This window comes from Parasteatoda tepidariorum, chromosome 7 (assembly GCF_982258835.1).
Source record: "Parasteatoda tepidariorum strain Cologne lab strain chromosome 7, Ptep-v5.0, whole genome shotgun sequence".
In the NCBI taxonomy this organism is placed as follows: domain Eukaryota; kingdom Metazoa; phylum Arthropoda; class Arachnida; order Araneae; family Theridiidae; genus Parasteatoda; species Parasteatoda tepidariorum.
The window spans coordinates 70,370,602-70,383,982 of record NC_141761.1 but is presented as its reverse complement, the minus strand read 5'-3'; the positions used below and the strand labels follow the sequence as shown (position 1 = coordinate 70,383,982).

The following is a 13,381-nucleotide window of genomic DNA, read 5'->3' as shown; positions in this document are numbered from 1 at the left end:
TTGCATGTACATATAAAACTAGGTCAAAGAACAAAAAGATCTTAGGTATATACACAAGCTAAAAAATGCATTATAACGACGACATCCCCCCTCTTTTTTGTAAGATTTTTTTAGTATTTTTAAATAATAATTTTAATAATCATTTTTTTAAAAATTTTTTAATTTAATAATTCTTCATATCCAAAGCTGTCAAAAGTTTACTTCCTAGAATGAAAAGTTTCCTAATTTAATTGCGCAATTTCTTTTGATTACTTGTATCGATTCTTAGATGGATTATTTATTTCAATTATTAATATCCATCTTGTTTCTACAAAGTAGAGTATAAGTGTTATTGAAAAATAATACCACTTTAAATGTTCCTTTTTAATATTTTAATGATAGTTCGGACATAAACATGCTATTTACGCATTTTGTGCTGTTTACACAATGTATTGTGAATATATTTTATGTTTTTTTAAACAAACAATAATGGTCAACTAAATAGTTAATTAATTTTCATTTTGAGACTACACTAGAGATCATTATACTGAGATTATATATTGTATTATTTATGCATTACATAGTTTTTTTTTGAAAATTAGAAGTGAGTAGCAGAATTTTTAAACTTTTCTATAAGCTTAACTAGATTTGTATTGAAAAATGTTAAGACTGAAATTGTTCATCGAAGCTTAAGTTGCAATTCTTTAATGATACTGATAATAAATATTTTGATGTTGATAATAAACCTAAGATCTAATGGAAAAATAAATAAATAAATTCTAAATGAATTATGTTATTTTCATTTATTATTCTTTTAAATTTGCAAGAATTGTTATAGGTCTAATCAGTCTTCCATAGGTCAATTCCTTTTTAAGCATTTGAATGTAAGAAAAAAATGTAAAGTGTCAAAATTTTTTCTAAATTTAAATTATGAACTTATTTTTAGTAAAGAAGCCTGTTGAAATAATATTTGCTAAAATATTATTATTAATCCAAATTTTTTTTTTTAAAACCTGACTTGAAAATGAAAAATGCTTTAGTTTTTACCAAGTCTTTGAGAAAATTGAAAAAACTTAATACTTTAAGAAATTTTATAAATAGTTTAAGTTGAAAAAAATAATCTTTAATCTTTGTGATGAATTTTTAAAACTGTCTCCAAAAAAGGACTATGTACACTGTTAGAAATTGTGGGGGGAAAATGGTAAAATAACAATTTATTTAATTGTTATTTTACCCTACTGAAGCAAGACAGTCAATTAACCATACATAAGATGTTATTCAAACTGTTAACTGAGACAAAACCGTCTATTAACTGCTTTCACCTAATACGGTTGAACAACCAGAAATTTATCCTACTAGGCCCACCTAATGTTGCCACTTAGTTTCTTACGGCTGGGTACATATTGCAGCCGATAGAACGGGGGTTCGAGCTCCCAGCGTTGACGTCACAATATTTCCCTCATTCCCTTCAACGCATTAAGAGTTTCCATAGTCCGGCACTCTCCAATCTTTGACCATTAACTGTTATATTATAAAACTCTCACGCAGGAATAGATGGCAGCATCATAAAGCTGCTTAACACAAAAAAGTTCATGCTAGTTGTAAATGATTAAAAAAAAAGCACAATTTTGTATTCATGTTTTTTTAATCGTACTAGTTGTAAACGGCTTCAAAAACGTAAAGGTAAAAATATGTTCTTCCCCGAAAACTTCTCGGTTAATTGTATAGACAGACTACTGCCGGTTATTTCACCGTAATTTTGGAAGGAAAATTTTTACAGTGTAGATTAACGCGTTCTTTTATAGTTATACATAACTACAGTATAGGACCGTGATTTTTAGTAAATGTTACAGAAAGGGAGAACTATGGGAGTTGTTAGCGTATGCTAAGATAAGGTTTAAAAATGTTCATCAATGATTACTTTACGAGTAAATTCGAAAGCATTTGAAAAGTTACTAAATAAGTAGTGAAACAAAAACTGCCAAGCTTGTTAACAATGCGTTTTTATGCTTACACATTAATCAAGTACTTTTAAAGATAACATATGGATATTCCATATTCAGATTCGTTACTTTAGCGTCACAATTTAGTAATTATATGCGTTCTGTTTCATAAATAAAGTAGGATATTTTAACGACATTCGTTGAATTAAATACACTCATATACTCTAGTATTTAATAATGCATTTCTCTTTCCTATTGCAATTCTATTTGCCACATTCATAATGAAAGTTAGAAAGCATCTCTTTTCAAAATCAGCCATGCATACTCTTTTGAAATTTGATTCTACTTTCTAAAATAAGTTTGATTAGTTTCAAAACTGCTTCATTAATTCTAAACTGAATAAATTTATTTGAAAGTTTTGTATATTTTAAGGATTAGAATTGTAGTTTGCGAATTGCATTAATACTTTCTGAATGTTTATGTTTGTTATTTAAGGTTACTATTTCATCATACAGATTAATTTTATTATAGATAAAAAATAAATCCTCTACATTTGAAAAGCTTCGAAAGGGATTTTTTTATTTGGCTTTACTACATTTTAAACTTAACATAAAAATTCATTGCTTTTAATTTTTGATAAATCAACCAAAATATCTTTTTTAAACATTACTTTTCAAAAATAATGATTTCAGTTAACATAATTTTTTTTAAATAGCAAAAATACAATATTTTGGAAGTTTACAAAAACTTCTGTTTAGAATTGAGCTATAATTATTTAAATTAAATAATTATTTAGAATTAAAGTTTTTAGAATTAACTTATCCAAATAAAATAAATGAATACATTTTCCATAAAACTATTCGGATATATCGTGTTATTTAGATCAGCGGTTTCCAATTTTTTTGACTTCGGAACCCTAAATGATCAAAATTCTTTCAGCGGAACCCCAACTTAATAAAACAATGATACAAAAAGATAATTATGAACTTATTCAACAATGATATCGTGTTTTATTTTGAGATTTAATAAGACGAATGATTTTTTTATCGTTTTATTATTAATAATCTTAAATTAGATTTTATGTCCTACAGTTAAATTCGAAGCCTTAGAACTTTGTCTAGTCTAATAAATTTGTTTTTGGCACACGTATTTAAATTGAAAACTAACAAAATGAGCCGAATTATGGTTTTCTTTGAAATGAAAACTGAAAAAACTGGCATAAACATTGAAAATGGTTATTACGGAAACGCATTTCTTTATTGGCAAATTTAGTTATTATAATTTGATATAAAAAACAAGATGGGAAATACGAATGCAATTTTTTAAATGCATGTCTTTTTCATAATTTATTCAATATATTGTTATTAAAAAGATATATATATATATTTCTTTTTTTTAAAAAAAAGTGCTATTTCCTTTTTATTGGTAGTTAAGTTTAAATGATTTCATAAAGGCAACCCAAATATTAAGTATATAATGGCTTATTGATTAGATTTAAATATAATTAAAAGCTAAAAATCATTACTAGTAAATAAAAACTCCTACCTCTCGGAATCCCTTTAATTCTTCTAAGGAGTCCTAGGGCTCAGCGGAACACCATGTGGAAATCACTAATTAATATAATTGAGAAAATTAGTAAGAATTTAAATTCTGCACTATGCATATAAATGGATAGTTCGATACTTACAAAACTATCGAATGAAAGTATGATATAAAGCTTGTAATCACGTAAAAATGTCCAAAATTTTTACCAGCAATTATAATTTTAGCTTACTTATTTTTAAGGATAACAATTAAAGATAATGTTTATTACTAAATTACACAATTTCTAAAAAATATTTTTTTTTGGGATTAAGGGCACATCTACCGGTCTAATCCAGAATCACAATGGAATTAAGAATTTAAGTTAGGAGTATTTCTTTTTTTGCGTTTTCAAACGAATTTAGAGCTTTCATGGACTATTTTTTTTAAAAGCTGTCTGGAATTACGCAATTGCATAAATTGTTACATACTAGTTTAAATTTTTTTGAATAAGTCGAATTGGCTTCAACTTTAGTATGGTGCAAACATCGTATTTCTAACTCTAATATATGATACGATGGCTTAGCTTGAATAAAAACATGTTTCGGTTCAACACCTTATTAAGATTGCATCAAATTTGCACCACATTTTGGTTCAAATTGAAAGTCGGTAGGGCATATATCAATAATGCTAAAACTGACCCTTTTCAATGTACCCTTTCTAAGAATCTACTGATATCGCTTTGAAACTTTTTGGGCATATTTGAGGTTACATCAGTTGTATGTTGTGATGTTTCAGGGTAAACAGGGATACTTTTTGAGTTATAAAAGATTTTTGATGAAACTTTTAAAAAATTAAAAGTTTTCAATTCATAATTTTTTTGAAAAATTTTCGGCCAAAGATACGTATTAATAGTTATCACAGTGCAAACATGCATATGTGAATATAATGTGAAACAAAAACTATTTATATTTTGTTTAGATGCTGAGAAAAGGTACATCGATGAAGGTTAGTTTTAGAATTATTAGTATGTGTCCTACCGACTCCTACCCTTTTTAAACTATTTCATTGTGCAGTAGAAAGTTTAACATTTTGGGAATAAAAATCATTTTGGGATCCATAAAATTTCAAATCCAATTTCGTAACAAAATCTTATTTAAGTTGAAAGTTAAAGTTTTTAGTAATGTTGAAATCTTAGTAATCCTTTGGCTTCCGAAACATTTTCAGTAACAACAGTTGCAACAGATATAAATATCACAGCTTTTTTTCTTAGAATTAATCTGTTTAGAACTTAGTTTGATCGTACTAGGTAAGTTCTTGCCAAATTTTGTCAATTAAAGGACTCGTATTAATACATTCTTAAATTGCAGTGCTATATAACTGTTCACTAGTTTTATTCCAAATAAGTATTTAACAAGCTTTTGGAGTTTCCACTAGATGGCAGCATCATAAACAGGTAGGTAAGTAATTTATTTACGTCACACTAGAGCTGCACAACGGGCTATTGGTGACTGTCTGGGAAAACATCCCCGAGGATAATTCGAAGACATGCCATCACAATTTTGATCCTCTGAAGAGGGGATGGCTTCCCCGCGTTGGTAGTCCGACAACCTGCACACAAAATCGAGCACTTCACGGTAGAACAGTTTAATGAGGCCCGATACAGCGCATCCTCGGTCCATACGCAGGCTGATAAAAGTGGTCACTCACCCCCTTACTGACCACAGCCAGTGATGCTTGACTTCGGTGTTCTCCTGGGAACCATGTCTTTACGATCAGTCCATTGCGGGACGCATAATAAACAGAAATATGTTATTAGCTTTAGTAAAAATCCTGTTTTTTTAACTAATAAATACCCTTTTATGTATAGTTAGAAAAATGTAGCTTATGATTACATTGCTTTAAGCCATTCAATTGTGAGAAAAATGAAATAGGGTTTACTCGTGATGTTGATAAGAGTGAAAGAAAGGTAATATAAATAAATCTTAATAAAATATTTTTTGAAAATTCATAATTTTTTTTATTGATTACAGAGAGCACATATTGGTGCTATGAGTGTGACACAAATTCAGACGCAAGATGTAAAGACCCTTTCAATTCCACTGCCCATCCTAATGATCTTCCTCCACTTAAACAATGTGAAGGCTGTTGCGTTAAGATCGTCATGTACGCAGCAACGCGTAAGTATACCTATGCCTTTTATGTAAAGATAGAATTAGTGACTGTAAGCAACTTTCACAACACAGTTGCGTAAAATATCATTTTTATCATAATTAGACAAAGAAATGCTTATTTGATTGTGAGGAAAAAAAAAGCGTTTCTTAAATACAGATGAAATTAAAATCTTCAATGGCCCTTTATTTTGCGGATGGAACCGTTGAACAGTTTGATCAGATACGTTTATTTTGCTTTTCCATGCTACAGTAACCCTTCAAATAGAATCAATTTATATTTAATCCTCAATTTTCTTTATTTCTTTTTCATTCTTATCTTTTCAACAAAAAATATTTCAAATCAAAATATTCGATTTTGAAATAGTCAGACGTGTTACTAAGTCACTTAAACCAGTGCCTGCTTGATATTAAAATGGATAGTAGCCATTAGAGGTTATGACACACATACCTACGAATAGAAATCTATGATTTAGCCAGTAATAATTATTGATTATTTCTAATGTTATAATTCTTTTTACAAGCTTTGAAAAGATAAAACGTTAATCTAATATTGACGTTAAGCTAATAAGGACTTTATAAAGTCAAAATGCTTTTTTTTAAAAATACGATCTTTTTTATGTATTTCGAATTTTAAGAAAATGTTATCAGCAGCCGTAGAAGGATATTATATTTAGAGAATTTTTGATTTGCGCTAGGAAGTGGTTACTCATGAAAAGACATTAATTATACTTACCGAGAAATATATTTAACGAAATAAAAATTTTATAAACCAATGTAAGGAAATACGTAATGCTTATGTTCGCATGTTATGCATGTAGCATTAAACATAATGTAGCATTAAACTTCCATGAAAATAATAATTTTTTTTAATTTGAAAAAATGTACTCTCTAAGAATTTCGCTAGTAAGTGTTTTGTCAAAAATGAAGAAAATTTCGGACGTTCATTATAGTTCATTACATTTTTTACAGTTCATTATAGTTATGCAAACATTTATTTCACTAAATTTTTTTTTGTAAATTAGTTTAAATTTAGTTAAAAACTTATAATAATATAAAAAAATCTATCTATGCGTGTACACTGCCTTAATTCAGTTAATACATTATTAGGTTAATATACTTATTTTAGTTAATATATGGTATTAGATTTTGTATAAAGATTTGAAAAAGGCTGTGCTTAAGATGTGATTGTTAGTTCATAGTAGAGTTTCAAAATAACATTATGAGACATGCCCTGTCGGCCATGCAAATATTTAATTCTAATCCACTAGTGAAAAAGGACTCAGTGCAATGAATAAAAAATGGTGACTGATGCACGCAAAATCTGTCGAGTCGCGAAGTCTTCTATGTTCCCATAACAAATCAGTATCTCTGGGGGTACTGAATTGGAGATTGATCGTTCTCTGATTCAGGTCAAAATTACGATCCGTGAATGAATGAACAGAGGCATGAATGGGTCCGCCCTATAAACGGGTGTGACGTATGTGTGTGGCAGAAGTCGAATTTTTGGCCATAGATGGCGCCACTGGAAAACAAGAACAATCGCAACGCTCTGCCTTAACAGGCATACGAAAGCAAGCAAGCATTCAGCTATAAATCTTATTAATAAATTATCTTTCGATTCATGACTTTCATTACCAAATTTGTTTAAAAAAAACAGTTGAAAGTAACGCAAATGAATGTGATGAGTGAGTTTTAATAGTTTTCTAGTTCATGAATATTCGCTAAAACTAAAGATTGTTTTGTAATATGATGCTTTATGAGTGCGAATATTCGTGGGACATTGATACCTTGATCTTTTCTTTTAATGCTCTTTCCCAAATTCAATATTTTGTACAATTATGCTTGTTCAAATTTGTTTAACCACTATATAATGTAAAATGCAATTTTAAATAAAATACCTTTAGTTTTAATCTTACATGAAAATGGAATATTATAATTTGAAATTAGCGTTTCCTTAGTATTGACATAAATACTTTCCAAGGATTCGGTAAATTCTTTTTTTATAGAGTATAAAACGGAGTTGGACTCTCTGAAAAGTCTGTACTTGGGAGAGTCGAAGTTAAACATTTCAACTACTTACTTCTCAGCTCTGAATTTAAGGCTGTTTAAATTTTTGAACTTTTTCAGATTGCTTTATTTATAATTTTACTTATATAAATAGAACTACATATTTTTAAATTATGGTTCTCTTAGAAATAACGTTAATATTTCATAAGGATTTGGTAATTTTTTTTTTTATCAAGTTATAAGTTGAAGTTGGTCCCTCAGAAACGTCTGTAGTTTGAGACAAAGTCAAATATTTCAACTACCGACTCCACAGTTCTGAACTTAGACAGTTTAAATTTTTAAACTTTTTAAGGTTGCTTTAATTTTTAATTTATTTTTCATGAATTAGGTTTATTTTATGAACTGTTACATTGTTATAATTTTGCATTCGAAAATATTTAAAAAAAGTATAAAAAGGATTTTTTTTGTTGCATTTAGTCAATATGCTCGAATACTTCGTTTTCTTCCTTTTTTTAATATTTTTTATATAAATCTTGTCCGTTTCATTTTTAATTTCTTTTCTTTATGAATCAGGTTTATTTTTCACAAGGCTATAACTTGTATTCGAAAATATTTAAGGAAAGTCTTAAGAGAAAATCTTTTCTTTGTTGTTTTTAGTCATTATCTATTTTTTCAAAATTTAAATTTTTTTTTGTATTTTACTAATATTTAGTTTGCTCTATTTCTTTTTTAAATCCTTTTCTCTTTATTGTTGATATTCTTTATTTAAGTCTTATTCTTTTAATTTAACGCATTCTTCGAAAATAGATTTATTTTTCAATCAATCATGGAGTTCCCTAGAACGTGACGTAATAGAAATTCTCACGATGCCTTGAAAGAGTTTTAAATATTTGTTTAATTTCTTCGAAAGAATTTGTTTATGTTATGTATAAATAGACTTTTCAGAATTTAGACATCTTTATCAATAGGACTATTTCAAATAACACAAACTACGACAATTTTATTCTGCTTAATTTATTTAGTTTTATTTTAATTAAAGAGCTTGTTTGGATTCTGAAATATTTATTCAATGAAACCTATTTATAATTTCAGCATTAAATAATTTAGTTTAGATTATGTAATATGTAGAAAAGCCCAGTAGAAGGTATTAAGAGTATTATTTAAGTTTTGACATTTTACAACTAAATAAGAAGAAATTACTCTCGCAAGGATAATAATAAATAAAACTAAGAAAAAATAACTTTTCAACTATAAAAAAAAAAAAAAAAAAAGACGGCGATCATTAATTGGTTAAATACAATACTAAAACTCTTTCTTTAGAGATAGTTAAAAAATATCACTGCAAGTTAATGAAGAATAATTTTTTCAACGCGAATTTTATATAAATTATTTTTAAATGTTCCCTTCCTTAAATTTTATGAGCGGCAACACGTATCGTAGAATTAGTACATGAGGAATTGCAAAATAATGTTTTGCATCTTGAATTTTATGATAAATGTTTTGCATAAAAATAAGCTTTAAATTGTAAATACAAGTTTAAATTGCAAAGAAGCTTTAGATTGTAAATTTACGTTTGCAAAATTTAATAGCTTTTTTTCAAAATCAAATTAGCTACAGAAATAACTTTGGTAAAGATGTAATATGTATTTAACTGCTGTCTCTGTTTAATATTTTATCTTTATTTTAATTGTAATTTTAAGTCTTTTAGCCACCGTAATTTTAGCTCTCTTTCTAACAAAATTTTGCTGAAAATAAAAAAAACTGTGACTTTTTTTCGGCAGTAGATTTAAGTTTGCACAGGTTGAAAAGTTTTCTTCAAACCCAAATTAGTTACAGAAATTAGCTTTAGGTTTAACCTAATACGTTATTAACAGCTTTCACTGCAGGACTGAACATTTTATCTGTTTTTTGCTATTAAAATAATCGGAATTGTTTTATTTATTATACTATATTTCTTTTTATAGCAAAAGAAGTCATCAGACGCACGTGCACTAAAAGTTTACAAATCAATCTCTTCATGGTGGACCATGTTTGTATGTATGAAGGTGGGAATACTGGCCATATGTGCTTTTGCGAGAGAGACAACTGCAACGGAGCCAGGGACTTGGTTATTCGGGCACCTTTTCTATGTGCCTTTCTAGGGATAGTTCTTATTAACACACTACTTCATTTTAGGAATATTTAATGCAAAAAAAAGAGTGTAAAAATGTCAGTTGCTTGGAATAAGCTGGCCTTGATATTTAATTGGAAATGATATCCGGGAGATGCATTCGTTGAGCGCTCGATTACTAAACTGTCTGCAACAGTTTAATAAGAGTTTCCTAAAGTTCAGAAGTTATTATAAATAGGGGTTTGTTTGAGGATGATTTGTTACAATAGAGGACTGGTGTTGAGACACAGTTTGTTGGCAATGCCTGCTAACAATGGAAAAAAATTTTGCTTTATTTCGAATTAAAGAAATGTTACAAATAAAATACTCAAATAGTGAATATTTTATTATTGAAAGAGCTTTTTTGAATTTCGAAAATGTATTGACATTGTAGTAATGTCATTAGATTCATGTAAACATTTAACCTTCATTTTTGTGCAAGCAAATCCATTGCCAACATTTGTTTTAAGTATAAAGTATTGTGTCAGAAAACTATCGTTCGTATATTTTAATCATAATTATAATTTAGCATTTTTTTAAAATATCGATTATCAAATCGTTTGCGAATTTTTAATCATTCATAGAATTATAGTTGAGAATTGTTTAGTACTGGTCTGTTTTACCACTCACAAGGTGAGCTTGCGGTGAGTTTTGTTAAGAAAAATATAAATTTCTTCTTTTTATAACAAGTTTTTGTAATTTCCTTAAATCTGTTAAAGTGAAATTTTTAACTTAGCTTTTAACACTAAGCATTTTAATTTCATGCATATTAAAGGTTTTTTTTTTACCATTATAATGAATTCAGATTGTCGTTATTCTTGCCAATAAAATTTTGAGCTTGTGACCTTTTTTTAAAATAAACATAAGTTTTTATTGCATTGAACAACAGAAAAAGGAAACAAACTGTAATGTTTTAAGGTTAATGGAGCTTATTGGGAATTCAATCTGAGACAAATAAGCCTAAATACCTATGTAATTAAATTGAAGTCGTATTTGGCTGATAATGACGAAACCCAATATTAATTCAATAACAATTAGTTTTAAATAGTTATTTTAAATGCTGGTTCTGATGTTAGTTTAAATTAAATAAATCAGATGCAGACCTTTGTACATTCAGGACATAGTAATTCTGTTAAAAGCCTAATTGCGTCATTCCTATTATTAAGGAGCGCAATTCGTTACCACAGCAGCTGAAATTGTTAATTATTTGCAGTAAAGTTTGTATTTTGGCAGTTAAATTACGTAGTTGAAGTAAAAATATTTACATTTTACTGCTTCAAATTTTTTTGTCGATTATTATATTTAATAATAAATAATTGTAATCACATTTTGCATTGAAATATCATCGGATAAATGAGTTTTATAATTGTGTTCAAGGGTTTTTTGATTCGCTTAAATGTTTTCAGAACCATAACGAAAGGCATAAGAAATAAAACAAACATTAAGGACTTGTGACGATGCTCTGAACTAAACAATTAGGATTATCAGTTGGACAAGGACTTTTCAGTTTGTATCAGTTCAGACTTGGGACTTTTCAGTCAGCGACTCCCCCAATATTTTGAGGGTCTAGAATCCCACGAAGAAGAAGGTATCGAAAGTATCGAAGAAGAAGGTATATTTTTGAGTTGGATTTCGAAACTTAAAATATCTTCTGCACATAACAGGGTAAACTAACCAGTGAAGGAACACTTAAGCTTCGCTTGCCTTTTAAAAAATCATATTAATTTCAAAATTCGGAATTTTAGTTAAATGACAGTGTCAACATATTTGTTACTAATTGCAAATTATGTAAAAAAATTGTAAAGAATTACATAATATTGTTTTAAAGTTTTGGAGGTTCAAATAACAAGTAGTAAGAAGACCGAGTGAAGGAACAGCTCTTACCAGTGAATGAATACCCAGTAAAGGAACACTTAATTTTGGTTAATTTTTAATGCTCTTTATGAATTATAACTTTTTTTTGTAATCATGAATTGAAAATTAAAGTGTCGACATATTAACATATACTGTTCATTCACTGGGAAATATATGCCCAGTAAAGGAACATGCCTGTTCCTTCAGTGGTTAGAAGTTGTTTTTCGTATTTTTAACATAAGTTTGATGCGAAACATCACTAAAGGTACAAGAAAATTAAAGTTTATCTTTTATTTTCATTAACTTAGAAAGAAACTCAGTAAAGGAACGCTTGTTCCTTCTCTGGTTTTTCATCGTTTGGTGATCCAGTGAATAAATACCCCCTTATCTCAGTACTTAATTATGCTATGATGCTTAAAAAAATAAAACGTAACTTCAATAACTATATTTTGAATTTTCTTTTTCACAGTGAGAAAAATAAAATTATTACATTCAATTAATTCTACTTCAAGCATATAAATACAAACACTCAACTTATAATTTTTTCAAAGAAACACGGTGTTGCAGAGATAATAACAAATTCAAAATTTTTTCCAGAGGAGTCTGTTTGACCAGGTAATCCAAAACATTGCTAGATGACTTCCTGTTGTTTGGCAGTAAGCTATTGTTACCAATCAATCTAAAGAAAAACTTTTAAATTCTTATTTTTAATCAATATATGTGAAATGTTCCTTCACTGGTTGGTTTACCCTAATTTACATAATTTAAATTGGCCCCAAGAATTAGATTTCTCTTTACTACATAAAAATCTGATCTTTAAATCAAAAGTTATACAGATATTCCATTTTTAATTTTGCGCATTGTACGCAACATAACACTTATAGGTTTCGGTTTATCGTGGCAGCATCACAAGGTAAGTGAAGGGTTAGAAGCATTTTATAGGCGAATATGATTTCATTTGTAATATTTAACCAAATGCCTGTCAGCCAATAAAATGTTCTAATAAATCTTATTAAATAATTTAAGTCATATAATTTTTGTTATTCAAAAACTTTTTTCAATGTTTTTATTGTTTGTTTAAAAAAACTTAAAGTCTACCAGTCCTAATCACAGTTTTTTGAATTTATGATTCCTTATGTGATTAACTAAAAAAAAAAATTATGAGTCATAGTTGTTTTGTAAATTATCAAAACAATAATTTCAATTTTCTGTTCTCGAATAATTTTGTGTATGACTAAGTGGAAAGTAACTACAGATATTTTTTTTATATGATAAATTGCACTTTTATTTTTTTATTTGTTGCAGACAGTTTTTAACTTCCTTTTTAGAATTTTATAATGTGGACTTAACTTTTTCCTTTCGTATGCAACTTCCAAGCTTAAAAATTTTCATTTTAAGTTTGTTTAGGTTTCGTACTTATTTGAAATGTATAATTATATAAATAAATTGTACGTTTATGCCCAGCCAGTTGCCTTACGTGAAATAAGTGCCATTTTGTTAAATAGAATTAAATAGTACAATATTAGTTTTATTGTTAAGTTTCATATTTGTGTGTTTGTTCCATGCCTTCAACTAGTTATAAAATCTATTTGTGCGAAAAATGTATGTAAAAGTTATGTATTTGGTATTTGTATAGACAAAATATTTCAATGGTATAAACTGCACACATTGTATTTCATTTTTAACAATAAAATAGTTGTTACTTACTTATTACGTAAAGGGAATATTTAATTTATGAATATTTCTGAATATTC

General features: G+C 27.9%; 1 protein-coding gene across 1 annotated transcript in view; it reads left to right on the top strand.

Moving 5' to 3' along the window:
* The window catches only part of LOC107454033 (UPAR/Ly6 domain-containing protein qvr-like), a 31,973-nt gene extending 18,640 nt beyond the window's left edge, over positions 1-13,333 (top strand). Inside the window, exons 3-4 of the mRNA XM_087168033.1 lie at positions 5,477-5,623; positions 9,589-13,333. Of these exons, the coding sequence (XP_087024159.1) occupies positions 5,477-5,623; positions 9,589-9,809 (368 nt within the window). The 3' untranslated portion in view covers positions 9,810-13,333. The remainder of the gene's footprint in view (positions 1-5,476; positions 5,624-9,588) is intronic.
* Positions 13,334-13,381: the final 48 nt, after the last annotated feature.